The sequence below is a fragment of the Geospiza fortis genome, unplaced genomic scaffold (genome assembly GCF_000277835.1).
Source record: "Geospiza fortis unplaced genomic scaffold, GeoFor_1.0 scaffold403, whole genome shotgun sequence".
Classification (NCBI taxonomy): Eukaryota; Metazoa; Chordata; class Aves; order Passeriformes; family Thraupidae; genus Geospiza; species Geospiza fortis.
Genome location: NW_005054336.1, coordinates 461,319 through 478,155, shown reverse-complemented (window position 1 = coordinate 478,155; position 16,837 = coordinate 461,319). Strand labels below are relative to the sequence as shown.

Here is a 16,837-nt window from a genome sequence, read left to right as displayed (position 1 = left end):
AAATCTGACCAAATTCCCATTGGCTTCATTAGATTCAGTCTCCACGATGGACTTGCATTAATTTCATTCAGACAGATGTTTTTTCAGTTCCTGTCCTAAGGAGCTGTTCAAGTTGCTTACTGTGTTTTACTCAGAAGCAGCTGTGATGCTTTGCTGACGCCATCACACTTGATGAAAATGAGCAGCAGCTAGCAGGTTATAAAATTGCTGTTTAAAATACAACTTCTTGCTGATAACATGAACCTTGCTGGTCCTGGGCTACATCCCAGTAGTTCATAGGGGATGAAATTTCCTACCAAGAAACAGGGTATTTCAAGTGCACAAACATATTACCTTTTTAGTCTTTGATTCTTTCCCATCCTGTTTCTGTTCAATTCTGATAACTGCCCAGGACAGTCGAACACAGCCTGCCTCAGCTGCTCATCATGCTCCATGCACAACCAATGTCACACAGATAAAATGTACCAGCTAAACTCATCAGCCAGTACCTAAAACAGAGAGGAGATGTCACTGTCAGGGTCAGGACAAGTCATCTGTCTTCCCTGACTGTATTATTATATATATATTGTTACCTGCTTTCCAGTATACATTTAAACCTGCCAGTTTTTATTAACTATTACAGATAACTTTTTTTTTCCTTAGAGTTGTCTTTTTCCTTTCTTAATTTAACCTTGCTTTTATCAAGAGTACATAATCCTGACTCTAGGTTAAGCTGAGCTACTTAAAGTGACCAAAAAACTGTTTCTGGCTAAAATTCTCAAAACAAATACTTCTGAATTTAGAATTACACTATTTTTATATATACAATAGCCAACCATATCCCTCCTGGAAAGTGCACAGCTGTATCTAGAAAGGAAACATGAAATATTTCCAGTTACTGGATCAAAAATATCAGCTCACATGTCAGCTACAATATAAAATGTTTTCTGAGAGATTCACCATTCATAGCAGCCTGAGAAAGACACACACAAGTACCTGAGTGCATGCACACACACACGTATGTGTATAAAACATAAGTATAAATGACACTTACTAGATCAGCTGATGTATGTAGGACTAATCTACGTCAATCACATCAGAAAAAAATATGATCTGGGGTTAGTTGTTGCTAAAACAAAAGAAAAACAACCCAAACAATACTGGAGGGATTCAAAATGAGATAAACGAGGGGGTAGAGCAACCTTTGATTCCGAGGGAAATACAACAGAAATTCAGAGTGCCTGAGTACTGTGGAAGGCTTCTGCCACTTCTCAAGTGTGACATTAGGAATTAATTTCTACATTACATCTGACTGAAAAAGACAAGAGTTCAAGTTTTAATGACCTTATACTCCTGCAATGTTTTCAAATCCTCTAGACACACATATTTCCAGGTAGGAAAGGCCAGGCAAACTGGTGTGTGCTATTTATGCAGAAGGGAGGAGGGAATTTGAAGAGTGTCCTTGTGAAACAGGGCTGCTACACCCAGGCACACACCCATTTCCACATCTCTCTCCCCACAGTTTGGCCACCAGCTTGTGAACAAACTCAGCCACAAGTTCCTTACTTTGACTTCCTTCCTCCTTCCACCATCCACGAAGACAAGACAAAACAATGTTACTCTTGAATCCAAAAGATCAGTGCAAATGATGAGCCTTCCCTCCCTTTTCTGATAAAATTTAGCTGCTAAAATCAGATGCATCCTCAATATAGTAAGTACCAAGGAGTGTACTCTATAGAGGGGCAGCTGGATTATAGCAATCATCCAAAAAAGGGAAGAGAACATCCTGAGATGAATGCAAGTCTGCCAATGCCAAGACATGTGCTGCTGCCTTATCAGCAGATCAGCTGGTAATAGAGCAGTTGTAACTGCTGACTGCTCCTTCAGCAAGGATGCTCACAAGAGCAGCATATAAATACAACAGTGGTCTCCAGTACTCATCAGCAGCCTTCAGAAGCAATGAAACTCTCACATGGATACCAAGAACCCCTTGCAGTCTTCAAGGTGCTCCCCTTGGCCTCTCCAGGTGCCTGAGGTTGCATTTCCCAAATTTATAGCAACTACAGACCAATGTTATTCTGGGAATTGAACACACATTGAAGATCCAAATGAACATCACTAAGTCAACTCCCTAATTATAGGGGCTAAGTAAAAAGTAATTTAATGACCTTGTTACACTATTAAAAAGAAGACAGACTTTCCCAATAGGAATGAAAGTTACTTATTAAATCAGTCTACCCATTCTTCCAATGGAGACTCCCCCTGCCAATGGGCTAATGACAGCCACTGTCCTCAGCACTTCCCCTAGAGAAACTGCTGTCCAAACTGAGCAACACAGAGGTGATGGAATGGGACATGGCTGAGATCTCTTGGATCACATCTCCAAGCACCAAATCCTCTCATTCGATGAAGAAGCCAATCCATTGCCTGTGTAAATTGCCCAAGGTGAAGGAGAGAGTAAAGCAGATCCTCCTTTGCAGTGCTCCACTCACCCTGCTGCTTATGAGCCAGTGATTGTTACATCCTCCAACATGCACATTTGCAGTCATCTCATTTCCCACATGACTTTTGGGCCAAAAGCCATTCCCAGAAGAAAAGGAACTGCTGTTCTGACTTGGAAGTAAAAACCAGAATGAAGACAAAGTAAGGTAACATTTTTCTGGTCCTACTCAGACTCAGCCTTTAAATGTTGTACAATATTACCATTTGAAAAATGAGAAATAAATTTGCAGTCACTGTCAGACTCACAGAAAATAAGACCCTCTGATTTTAAAACAACTGTCACTGTAACTTAAGTGTAACACTGGAAAGAGGATTGCTGAAGATAAAAGATCAATTAAATGCTGATTTTTAAAAGAGGAAGAGTGAAAGGATTTGGGTTAGGTTGGGTTAGGTTGAACATGCTGGAAAAAGCAGGGAGAAGAAGGAAGAGTTCCTTTAGCAATTAATGCCTGACATTGACAGTCCAATGAGTCATTTTGCCAGGGTCATTTCTAACCAGGAGTGATGCATGGGGGCTTACTCCCTTTTTACAGCTGTTGAATCTTGTCTTATAATTATATGGGCAAAGAATCTTCTACAATCTGATCAAGTGCAGCACATTAGGACAAACTGGGACAAATTACATGTAGGCATGGGAGACAGCAGCAAGCAGTCAGAACCATTTTTTCTGGGTTGAGAAAGTGATCCTGGTGGACAGGTACTGCCACAGATCCCATACTTTGCTGACAGGTGCCTTACACATGCTTTACGTGTGGTACTTGGCTCTGTCTGGATGCAAAGAGAATGTGCCATGTTGTGCATCCATAGCTTGAGAGGAGAGTGACCAGAGCTGATGAACAATTCCTGTATATTTCACACCCATCATACCAGAACAGACATATTGTAATGCTTTGAAATAATTTTAAAAGCATATAAAAGATTCTGATAGATAAGCACTTCTGATATTAGGAGAGAGGAGGGACAGGGAAGACCTTGGCTGCAGCATGACTCCTCTTGTGCTGACCGACAGCAGGGCAGGGGAGCTTAGTGCTGCTTTAGTCCTTAAAGCTGCCTCCAGGAGAAGGGCACTCTCTAAATTGTGATCCAGCGTAAAAGCCAAGACCTTCATCACACTCACCCCCTGGATCAGCTGAGCAGTCAGAGGCTGGCAGCTTAACCATCACCCAGGGCACAGGCAGGGCTTTTAAGGAAGAGGGACTCTCCCAGCTGCAGGCACATACAAGGGCATGATTTAAATTGGATTCCTGCATAGCTCTGCAACTCAGAGCTGCAGTACTGACATGGTATCCAGTAATGCCTATCAGTTGCTTCCTCATCTCAACAGCAGCTGTGTTTTCTGCAAGAGGAATGGTAGCTAAAAATAATCTGGCTTTGACTTCCTCTTTTAAACCCTTCAGTCTCTTAGATTTTTTTGTTCTCCCAGAAACAGCAAAGAGAATGTAAGAGACAAAACCAGAACAGTCAACTGCACAAACAGCAGCATTAGAAAGCTCAGAGAACAGTAGGAAACTACAATAAAAATCAGAGACAGTAAAAAAATTGTCACAGTTTTGACCAATATTTTCCAAATTCCTTTTGCACTTGCAATGAGACTTCTGTTATGCCTTTACTTGTATGACTCAGTGGTGCTGAGCAAAGGGGAAATAAAATCTGGATGTTTCTGAATGCAGTTCATTTGCTCATTAAACATATTAAAAGAAAGAACTTTGTTCAGTAGTCATCAAATGCACTCTCATGTCTGCACAGTGGAGATTTTTACTCCCTCTTGGAATATGTACATTTTACTTCAAATTCTGTCTTCCATAGAACCACAAAATGTAAATCCCATACCAAACATGCAAATGGAGAAAAAAAGAATATTCAATTAATCCTACCATAACACAGCACTATGTATTCTCATCCAAAATAATTCTACACATACAGTGCTGGTTGGCACGTCCAGGCTACTTTCATGATCCTTTTCATAAACATACCTAATTCTATATTAAAATATTTAGGGGTTTCATGTATAATTTTTAAATTACAATCTAAAATTAGCCAGATACAGACTATAGCTCAAAATTCCCCAAGGCAGGGTTGATGATCTCTATTTGAATCTAGTCTTCCAGCAGAGCTCTACTCCCAGCAGGTATCTCTGGACATGACCAAACTATAAATAAAATCATAAACAGAATTCAGACCATGGCTTACAAACCTGCTGCTAACAGACCAATACCTGAAGTAAGCTCAGTACAAGGGACAGTCAAAGAAATGATGAATACATCTCTGTCCTATTGTCTCAAATTCCAAATAAATACACTGTACCGTGTAAAGGTTAGGAAGAATCCAAGAAAGCATGCTGCTGTATATATTTATGTAATATAACATATACCAGAGCTTCACCTATGGCATAACTATTAGCAAGGCTTTGTCCCTTCTCTCCCCTTTCTCCGTTTAACCACAAGCATGAACAGCCACCTCACACTTTGCCAAGTCAAAGTGAAGACAGGGCCAATACCCAGGCAGGAGATTGCAGGAGTTCCTCCTTCCTCTCCCTGAATCCTGTCCCCACTTTCACCACACTCTCACACTTATTTTCTCCTTCCTTGTTCCTCTGCTCAGCATCACTGATGCAAGCCCACATTCCCCATTTCAGGGCTCATGGCACAGCTCTCTGGGCCAGAGATGATGGTGAGCCCAGACAGGGTTTAGCACCATGCTTGGGCTGTCTCCAGACATTCTGGGGTAAATGGACCCACGCTGTGTACCAGGGCCAGCACGGCAGCTCCGCAGCACTGACAGCTCCAGACACGGGTAAGGGCAATACAGATGTTACTGGTGAACTGTGGCCAGGGCTCCTCCTTCAGCAGTATGTAACACCAGAGAAGAAAGAACAAAAATAATTAAATCTTTAAGTATTATGGTAGGTAATGTTAAAAGTAACCACAAGAACATAGAATATTAAGTAGATTTTGATACCTTTTTAATAGGAAAATGGAGGAAAGGAGCTCCAATATACCACAACAGAGAAAGTAAAAGATCTGTAAAGTAAACTGAATCCAAACATAAGCAATGTTTTATTGGGACATAGCAAGCAACCTATCAAATAGGGAACCAGTACAAACAGATTGAACATGACTCTCTTTTAACAGAGATGTATGGGGACAAGACAGCTTCTTTCAGTTCTTAAAACAAGTATTCAAAGTGTTAAGTAAAGCATTAAAAAATCAATCATTACAACACCAAAGACAGACAATATTAAAAATGTGCAGAATTTTACTTTTTACAAATTTCTGCATAATGTTAGAAAACAATAATAAATTAAAAAAGGAATAAAATGAAGCTTTTTTGTTTGCAAAGCAACACAAACCCTTAAAAACCAACTATATTTTACATAGGACTACTATTAAAAACAGGTGAAAAGCTGAAAATTTGAAGGACAGCAAAAAATACACAACTCAGTTTCACCTGTCAGCAACACCTTCTGCTATCGAAGGAGTTATGTTAGTTCTATGTACAGCTTTAAACATTGCAGCATACCACAAGTAAACCTTAATAAGGTCAAAATAGGACCCTCTGCAAAAAAGGGTGACTTGGCAAGTGTCAGTCCCATCCTGAAATTATAAGTAGTAATAATTTTAGTAGGTCTTTAGTGTAAACCGAAACCTACTTTAATTGGTTCCTCTCTCTAAAGATGCATGTAAACTTTGGGGTTGTTTTTGTTTAATTTTTTGGTATCTTAATTAATGAAATCAAGAACATGTCTGGCTCAAAAATGAGAATGACATACCTCCCTTTTGTTCTGGATACAGTGATGTAGCTATCTCAACATGCTCATTGACACTTCCTAAAAGAGAAAATCATTATGTACTATGTAAAAAATACACACCACCTCTCTCAGTTCAGACTCAGCATATAGTATATTGCCAGCTCTATCCAATAGGATATATATTCTAATTTGGTTTAAACTCTTAATAGATATATTCTCTCTTTACAAAGTTCCATCACATGAAACCAAATTACTTATTTTTCCCTTGAGGCACAGCATGACCCCAATTAGACAATTAGCTATAAAGAGTTGTTCTTTAGATGTTGTGTCTGTAGAGGTTTTACGTGATATTCATAGATTTTCAGCGCAGGCCCCAGTTTTAATGAAAGTCCAGTCAGTACATCATTTCTTGTCATCAACAGTAATGATTTGCCATCAATTTCCTATAAGAAGAATTAAAGAGTTGATAAAGACAAATATACAAATCTGACAGAGGAGAACAGTCATGCAACAAATGGAATGCTACTATAGAGGATCAGTGAGGAAAATAGTAGCCTTGATTTTCCTGAAACCATGTTCACAGCTGCTAAATTCTGCTTGCTATCTGTTTTTCAAGTGCTCACCTGTGCTGACTAAGGCATAAATACTATTTAGTCAAGCCCAAAATCCAAATGAGCCTAATTTCAAAATTCCCTCCTTGTAAACCTTTTCCTAATTAATAGGTACAAGTGAAGAATGCCTAATTATCAGCCATTTAGGGAAGGATACTCCTAAGAATGCAGCTTATGAAGTGCATTTCAGAAGAATTACTATTGACAGCAATATGCAAGTTTAAACTAGTGAATATCTGCTAATAACTTCAGGTGCCTTCTTTAAAAGACCAACCTTCCCATGCATCCTGTGGGGGGAAAAAAAGGAAAAGACTCTAGCAATCAGAAATTTTGGAAGGGCCTAACTAGAGCTTGACACACTGAGAGAACTTCTCTTCCTCTACTTTCAAGGGAAAACGAGAAAAGCAGCAACTTGCCAGCTTAAGTTTCAACAACCCCTACACTTTCCTGCTTAAAGTACCTCTTGTAAATCACAGATATGGTGGGATTTCTTTTTCCTCTCAGACCTTGACTTTCTGACCTGTTTAGGTTAGAAATTCTGTAGGCTTTGGATTTTTTTTCCATTTCAAAATCTTGACATATGCTTGAAAACTCCCTCTAAATAATTTTTAAAGTCAAAATGGAAGAGAAAGAACCCACATCTCTCCACTGCCTTCTATTATCTTGGAAATATCAGAGATCCAATCCTTGATTACAATGCAACATGAAAAGAAGACTTCTATTAGAGCTCAGCAGGAGTTTGTCAAGACAGATCTCTCTTAAAATTTGATAAAGTTTATAAATACAAAATACATAGACAAACCACAACATAATCAAAGATAGCTGAAAGTGGCATTTTTAAAAAATATTCCCAAAATGTATACAACTACTAATCCCTCAGGAGAGCACAAAGTAACAGTAATTCTAAAAGAAAAAAAGTTTCCAATAACTTTTTACCCAATTATAGCAGGTGCCTCTTTCCAATTACTGGTGACAATGTTAATGGTTAAAACCAGTTTCTATCCTCTCTTTTCCATTCGTCACAATTCTTTCTGTGGGAATTTTGACACCAGTGAGTGTTTTGCTCATTGCTATGACCGATCTGAAGTTGCCTTTTCTGCTGCTGTTCAACGATGCTATGGAGGAAGAACAGCCTCCAGCTTGGTAGGATCCAAATGGAGTAAATCCAGTACCTGGAATAGGAGAAACTCCAAGAATAGGAAAAAAGCATCTATTCCTTTCCCTTCTTCTTCCACAGGGTTCCCTGTGTTTTCTAGAAATCCTGGTAACTACTAAGACTTCCACTGAATAGAAAACTGATTCTTTAAACACATCTGTGTAGGAAGGAGTGATTACATATTCAGAGTTCAAGCATTTTATATCTTTGTGTGAATTGTAAGCTTTACCTCTCTCACTTCCTTTAAGTTTTCCACATTTGCCTGATCCTGCAGAAACGTCACACCCTTTTTTTGCACCAGGTAAGATTTTGTATGCTCTGGTGACTTCTCTGATCTCTTCTCTGCGACTTCTCTATTTTCTGGATTTTTTTTCAGGGTGCAATTCCAATGCTTTCTCTCAGTATGTCTTTTAATGTTAACTGCAGAGAGACTTCTCTGCACAACTCAAGCTAACAGTAATTCCCCACTGTGCCAGGATGACCTCAACACCAATATCACACTGTCTTCAGCAAATAAGCAGGGGACTGGTTAAGCTTCAAGTCCCCCACCATCCCTTCTGCTCTTAGTGACTGAGAAGTGCAAAGTTTTATAGTAAGCCAGCACACTCATGTGCTCCTCCCTACTGTGGCTCTGCCAGAAAGCAGCAGGGGACACCAGCTGATGTCAAACCCCAGTTTCCCTTCTAGTAAGGCATTGCAGTAAGGCCAGCAAACCAGCACTGGGTCACCTGGGCATATCACAACACAATGCTCAAGAAGTCACATGGGCCATAAGAAAGCTCAGAGCACGAGCACATCTTGAGACCTTGTAAACAGCTTCAGTCTTGGAGTGAGCCACAGTCCCCTGTGCTTCCAGGGCTCCTACAGAAAGCTCAGCCACAAATTGGCAGGCTGTATTTTTCTGGAAGTGTCCACACCCTCGTCCTGCAGCTGCTACTCCTCCCTCTTCAGGTATCCTGTGTCCTCAACTTCTTGGCTTGTCTGATTTGCTTGCTGATGTTTATGGATTTTGTAATTGGCAACATCCTTCAGCTGAATCTGTTTTCATCAGTGAGCTCTTTTGATTTGCTGACACCAGTGGAACTCCAAGAAGGAATAACAGATAATCATCATACAAGCATCACTTCTTACCAGCACTTATAATAGAGTTTTAATAAAACATTTTGCAGCCCTTAAAATGTCTTCTAATTATCCTTAAAGCATTGTACAAAAATTCAGGTCTTAAAGACCTTTTGAGTCACTTGTTTTAGGTGAGTCCAGACATATTCAGATTCATCAAAGGAAAGTGTGGACCCAGTTACTGCTGTGTTAAAGCTCAGTGTAATAATAGATGTCATGATTACATTCTGGGCTAAGGATACTTTGTAAGGAAACCATTGTGCTACCCCTACTGAAGCAGTTCAGTGGAAAACAATTTCCCAGTGTTGTAGGTGAAACTGAATACTTTCTTTTACTGCTTACAATCTCATTCTTCTTCCAGTACATATTCAGGGCAGTAGATCAAATGAAACTGGGTTTCTGGGGCCCAGGCAACTATGACAGAGGAAAATAGAGATGGCCAGAATTGCAGCTGCATACCTGGTGCTCTACAGACAGAGGATGGCTAAGGGTTCAAAATGAACCTGTCTGCACTGCCATACCTGGGAGATCCTGACAAAAAATACTGTAAGAACACAGGTAAAGTTAGTGGTAGCAGATAGTGTAGAAGAAAGTGAACAGCACCACTGATAAGAAGTTAGGGAGAGGATTGTTTATGGGGCTGTTCTTGATGCAGACAGAGAAAAGGCTGGCAAACCTGGCACATAGAACCAGGCACTTGCTGCTCCTCATGCTGCTGATGGAGAGGAGGAAGGAAGTGGCAATGACTTCTGCTGCGATTATCCATCCCTCAGCTCCTGGCCACATCCTGGTGGCAGCTGTCAGCCTCTCTCTCCAAGGTTTTAGCATAAGGTGAAGTTGGCAGTGGAATCACAGCCACATTTCTGCACATGGCTGTCCCAGTAGAGTCCTCATTTACCCTACTGAAGCCACTTATCCTCATTGCAAAATACTAATAAAGCCTATAAGGCTGCTGTTGCATACTGATTTGCCAAAACTCCGAAATTAGCCTCACCTTTCTGCTGCAAAATCAGTAGTAATTAGTTCAACATTATTGACAAGCCAGCTGTGAGGCAAAGAGGTCAAGATATTTGATGGAAGACAGAGGTACCTGTCACTATAAGGAGAAGACTCCCAGAGACCACAATTACTTTGCCTGTGTAGTTTTTAAGCCACATTTCCAGAGCTTTCGTGACATGGGTGCTGGCATTAAGGAATGGACACACTCAAACATTTTCCTTGTTAGCCTGTTCACTCATCTTCAAATTCTGAAAAATTAGCAGCAGCTGCAGAAAGAACCTTTTCTTCAACCTGCTAGAGAATCACCCAACACCCGGCTTTTCACCCTCAAGAACAAAGAACTAAATTTAGATACTTTGTTATATGCATCAGTTAATCAGATCGGATTTCACAGGCGGGGTGCTGAAGGTCAGCAACATTACCCTGATCAACCACGATGTTATTTCACGTGCAATGGACAGTCTCCCTGCAAAGCTGCCAGTGACTTGCACCAGCTCAGTACCTTGGAAGGTCGAGCCATCTATTTTGATAACTAATTACAAGCGTGGGTGACTAATTTCCTGGTAGTCACACACAAGCCTACAGACTTATCTGGGGAGGTGCTGAACTGCCAATCTGATGTAAGTTACTTCTCTATGGAATAGGTGGGCTGTAGGCCAAGTAAGCTGACTTCCCAATTCTGCCCCACTAACACACAGCCCCAGCTGCTGGCAGGTGAGTTACAATGGGCCACCTGACTGTTAAGCTCTTTGCTGATCTAATCTACCAAAAGAAGCCTTCCATTAGTATCAGCAGTTACAAGGCCCAGAAACAAAGACTCGACCTTTTCTCAGACTGAGTCCTGCAAACATGCTGCTCCTCTGCCAACTTAGTGCCAACTTGATCTTTCCATATTCACTTGTGCTGCCAAGTTCAGTGTGACACAGCAGCCCCTTTGTCACCCTAAGCCTTCACACTCACGTTGTTGCTTAGAAGCCCCAGGTTTTATAAATACTCATGAGTGTAATTACACAATACACTAAGAAAGAAGGGAATTCACATTTTAAACACCATTCACATTTTAAATAACAAGACAGTGAAACTGAGTGGGTTGTATAGGGAGACTGAGTTCAAGCCAGAAAATTTATTTAGATTTCTCACCTTTCTGAATCCTATCTTAAACAAACTCCAACTCATTATCCACAGCTTGCAGAACAAGAGAGATTATTGCATCACTCAGAGATCACAGTCCCATGCATTGTCACCCAATAACAGACTCAAATCCTGCCATTAATGTGGGATTTTCTCTCCCATTTTACAGTATATAACCAGGCTCACAGCAAAAATTGTCAATGTGAGAAATTGGTGGCAGTCAAAAGGTGTTTGCTAACAGATTTACCTGTTCCTGAAAAGCATTGGCTTGTTCTTCAAATCCAGCTGTTCTGAAATAATTCACAACATCAGTAACAGCCCAGTCAGCAGGATCCAGAGGTCTCCCATTCTCCAATGAACTGCAAAGTGCAAATGCAGACAAGTAATCACTAAAGGTGTGCAGAACATCTGCTGCTGCTTTGTGCACACCCCATGTACGTGCCCCTCCTTCCTCGTTTCTGCAGGAAAATTGTTCTTTGATAGATCTCCCCCACTCCAACACAGAACAGTGTCTCCTGTTCTTGTACATTCCATCTGATGCTGGGGAAAACTGAGACCCCTCTCCTTTCAGAAAAGAAGAAAGTATATGAATCTTCACATCAGCCAAAGGTAATCAGTTTGGATCTTCATACAAATGTGCTGTCTTTGCTGTTGGAGAATGAGAACTGCCATAACTGGGGTACCAAACTCCTGCCTTTCAAGCCTGCAGCTTGCTTCCAGCTACCAAGTACTTAAAGAATTATATGTGGATTATTCTTCACACAGATGAGACTGCCCTTGTAACATGGGTAGAAATTACTGGTAGGCATCTTTACCTTGCAAAACAACAACAAATCAATTACAAACAAACAGAACTCCCCAACCAAAACAAAAAAGAGGTACCAAATGATTGCACTAATTCTCAATATAGAAAATTTCCCAAAACTGTTGTCAGACTCATCTTTGGACAAATCTATGGACTTTTTAAATAGCTGTGCATCTGAGAAAACATCTGTTAAACACAATCAGAATTAATTCCTTCTGTGCTTAAGCTCAGGCAATTGTTTTCCACAAAACATTCATACTATTATCCTTATCCTGCATTTCTTTTCCTCAAACTACAATCACCCTGTCACAAAGATAAGGTTGGTGTATCTAAAATTTTTTGGTAAAAAAAAACACATAGTGAGCTTGACTGCCTGTTCTACTGCAATTTATGAGAATGAAGAGCAAGATATCAAAGAGAGAGCTTCTTCAACATGTTTCCTCAACCAGAAGTCCTGAAGTTCATGCCAAATATTTCCCATCATTATACTTGCTTAACCATAATGCTAATGAAGCAATATTGAAAATGTACAGATTAGGGCAGGTGTCAGAATCCTGTCCATTTTCTGGTCTGAAGCTTAGAGGCAGGACTTTGATTTCAACAGCACCAGCTGGAAAAGAAGCACAGATTATATTCTCCTGACAATACTTTTGTTCTGTCCTTCACTTTTTTCTTTTCCAACTATCAGTATCTCTGCCTTGCCTAGACTTGTCTGTTTTTCAGCAAAATAACTAGATTAATCAAGTGCAGACCATTTTTCAAAGCAGCCAAATGCAATCTATACATAGAGTGCCTCCCATTGCTGTTTCTATAACATTCTTATTTCTACAACTATCTGAGTGCTGAGAAGGAGGACGCATGGAAACAATGATCTTTGCACGTCCCCAAACTCCTGAAACGTGTCCGTCAATATGGCAACAAAATCTGAGCACAGGGATCATCTGCAGCCTGTATTACACTGGGCCTTCTAAAAGCAGTTTCTTTCATTTATCACAGATCTCTGAGCAATGAGGAACAGTTTCTTACTTTTGCTCATCACATGATGACTTACTTCATGAATTGCTCCACTGATTGTGATTACATAGAAAGTAACACTCAGCAAAATTGAAAATGAGACTATATGGCCTTATCAGAGCTGCACTTTTTTCCCTGTGTTTTTTTTTTTAATCAAAGAATGCCTTTCAAATAAGATTTTTTGGTGTTGTGCACATTCTGAGGCTTAAGAAGTAAAATGTGAAAACTGCCACACAAAATCTGCATGTATTTATAAAAGCAGCATTAGAGGAATTATATTTAAATCTTTGCATTTTCCTTAAGAAACAGACTGTCATTTTCAATTACTCACTTTTTACTAAAAAAAAAATAAACTAAATGCCAACCACTCAGTTAAAAAACAAACAAATTGAATTTAACCTTTCTTAAAACAGCAAATAAAAGAGTCAGTCTGTAAAAATATCACTTAACTGTAATTTGCTTACTTCTCCAAACACTTTAATTTCAAATTAAATATGGCCCCAAACCCTCCTTCCACAATTTTTTATCTCAGCCCAAGTGCTTTAGTTTTTCTTGTAGCTCCTCTTTTATCACTAGGCAGCTGCAGCTTGGTCCAAGTCCAGCCCCATCTAGGGCTCAACTGCAATGTCTTCAGGGGCTCTACCTCAGTCACTAATTAATCGCAGAAATTAATTGCAAGTTCCTGCCTCAAGGAATAGCATCATGCTGGACCTCAAGTGGAGCCAATTTCCACAGCTACAGCTGCAGAAGACTGGAAGGCATGTGGCAGACTGCTGGAGGCTGGCTGGATTTTAACCCATCTACCCACACAGATGCTCATTCTGCTGGTAGACTTTGTTAGTCTCCTCCTCACACTGCTGCTGACATGGCTTTATTCCTTAGTCAAGACAAGGGAATATATAACATCCATGGCTTAGCCATACACTGGCTTATGCCTCACATCCTGGATGCTTTAAAATCTTACGAGGACTGGCATTTTAGGCTTTGAAACTGTATACTAGATGCATTAACAATGAATAAAAATTAGGCTTGTCTGTTTTTCACCACTGTCCCTGTGCCTTTATTGCCATCATGTGGCAGAAGCAGCAAGGTCTGAAAGGATATAGCTGAGAACAAACAGATTTTATCCAGCTTATTTATAGGCACTTCAAGAAAGCATCAAATACTTCCTTTGTAGATATGCCCACATACATACAATATACATTCATCTAGAAACCACAGCCCCACAGTTTAAATACAATTTCCTTCCACTCTAAAAGGCCACCTTAGCAATCAGTGGTTGAGTCTTTATCACCCAAGCCTTGGGGAATATGATTAAACATAAACTGTCCCTGCTTTGACTGTTGCCTTTCTCCTCCCACCCCAGAGTGCTCATTGTACAAACCAGCCGGTCAAAGGGAAGGTGGTTTCTAAGGGACACAAGATAATTATTCATAGTCACTGAACAGGAAAATGCTCTTTATGTTGGTGTGGTGTAGCCAGTGTCTCAAGAGAAGGGGGAAGATGCTGATTTTAATGGCTGCCATCAGATCTTTTGATGCTTTTCATAATCAGGTGTTTTATCAGTAGCCTGAAGTGACCACTGTTATTTACCTTACTCTAGTGCCTGGTAGCCTATGCACTGTCACGTTTTCTTGGACAGCTTATGTAAGAGAGATCTGAAAGAGAATAATGAGGTGCAGCTGCACAAAGTGTTGCAGCTTGACAGAACAGACTAAGAGCTTACTCTAGTATCTTTTCTTATGGTCTTTCTTTTCCTTTAATATATATACACATATGTGTACATCTCTCTCACCATGGCCTCTGTAATCCTAAAGCAGCAAGGCCAGATTTTTTCACACAGAATTTCACTTCTCAGACTATAATGTCATTCAGAGTTGTTAGTCCTAATTAAAGAATTTCTGACCTTAAATAAATGCTTACAAAAAACTTCTATGCCTTAGCCTGTAGTTTACTGCACAAAAGAAAGCTGTAGAGCAACACACACCATGTCTCTGCCTTATTCCCCTCTAGGTCTGAAATAAAACCCCAGCAACTTCAGGCTCCTCCAATAAACAGCTTAAAGTATCTGTTTCAGAAGGGAACTGACACCTAAGTGATATCCTGCTACTACTGAGCCCCAGACAGGTGGGCTGTCAGCAGAGAAGGGCACAGAGAGGTAACTTCCATGCAGCACACTTCTCCCATTAGGCACTGGTTCTGCAAAAGCCACTGACAGACAGGTGAGCAGAGGCACAGTATTGACTACAGTGCTACCACTTGCTTTAGTGTCTGGTTGAGAGGAAAAGAAAAAACGTACTCCTAACTCAAGTTACTATCTTCTACATCTCTTCATTGCTATACAGTCCTACCACATATCACTTTTAATCAGCTCAGTGCCCTGGGCTCTTCTATTTCAAAGCTGAAATACAATAGAAGTCATTAAAAAGAGGGAGGATTTGAAATGCACAAAGATGGAGATGGGCACTGTTGCCAACCACATTAGTTAAAAGGAAAACTACATTCAAAATCCATGTGCTGTTTATGTAAAAGGAACACTTACTTTTTGACATCCAGAGAGCCATTTTCCTTGTTTTCCATGTCAACAGTTAGCATGGGGAGGAGAGAAGTTTTACTTCAGCAACTGATTGATAGGGAGGAAAAAAAAAAGCTGTGTTTAATAACTGGTAGTATGACCAGTGCAGTGTAACGTAACAGAAACAAGCATTCTACAGGGACACATGCATGTTTCCACTTGAGAGCAACAGTGCTGTCAAAGACTGATTTCCCTGGAAGCCTGGCAAAGCTGATAGTAGCCAATGAACTAAAAAAGAAAGTTGATCTGTGCTTCAAACACAAGAAATAATTCTTGCCTGAAAATCAAGGAAAGTAATACTACATTTAATCCTTTTCACAAGTGTTAAAATTTTGATCAAACTGTATGTATTCAAATACATGGAGATTGATGTGCAATATATAGCTGCGTATCAAGAGCTTGATGGGTCTTCAGTCATCCTGTGATACAGAGGATCCAAACAGATGGAAGATCTTTAGAAAGGTTTGGAAATCCATAGCCTTGTATTACAAATGTGGACTTGGATACAGATGAGCATGTCACTTATACCCATTGTGCAAATAAAGCTGGTAAACAGAGTTACTAACTGAGCCCCAAACTCCTGAGGCCTAAACCATAAGACCTCCCTTCCTGCACTAGAGCAGCTTCTTCTATAGGTATGCTACACTGAACTCCAAAAAGGAAAGGAGCACATGAAGGACACAGGAAAAAATCCAGTTTGCTTCCTTCCTTGCAGTACGCTGGAGTACCTGCACCACATAGCTTTTTCCATCACTCCACGGAACATGCAGAAATAACCCAAGCCTTTCCTTTCCGTCCTCAAGTAAGCCATTTCTATTTCAGAGAGCACCAGAGAACGGACCAAGGACTCATGATGTTCTTGCTGTAGCATTAATGGATGCCAGGGAAATGTCTCAAAGCTCTGGGATACAGAATAGGGAAATCATGCTCTTCAGCTAAAACTTTGCAAAAATAGAGAATAGCAATTAATATTGCTGTGGGGAAAAAAAAGGAAAAAAAAAACGACGACCCTTTATTATACACGTAGAAGCGCGTAAAGCACCAAGAACACAGTAACAAACTAATCGAAAAGATGCTTCTTCCTGCACCGCTGACCAAACAACTCCACGAATTGCCTGAAATCACTTCTCGGTTCACCTGAGGTGACTGCAGACGACACCCGCACCAGCCTACCTGCGGAACGCCCCGCGCCGCGGCC

The 16,837-nt window shown here is 40.4% G+C and overlaps 1 protein-coding gene across 1 annotated transcript; it reads right to left on the bottom strand.

Moving 5' to 3' along the window:
• Window positions 1-5,421: 5,421 nt before the first annotated feature.
• On the bottom strand, window positions 5,422-15,689 carry SAMD13 (sterile alpha motif domain containing 13). The gene is made up of 3 exons (XM_005422041.2): window positions 15,607-15,689; window positions 11,493-11,604; window positions 5,422-6,672 (listed from the first exon to the last, which is right to left on the bottom strand). The coding sequence occupies exons 1-3, from the start codon at window positions 15,657-15,659 to the stop codon at window positions 6,529-6,531; spliced, it is 309 nt and encodes a 102-aa protein (XP_005422098.1). The 5' UTR covers window positions 15,660-15,689; the 3' UTR covers window positions 5,422-6,528.
• Window positions 15,690-16,837: the final 1,148 nt, after the last annotated feature.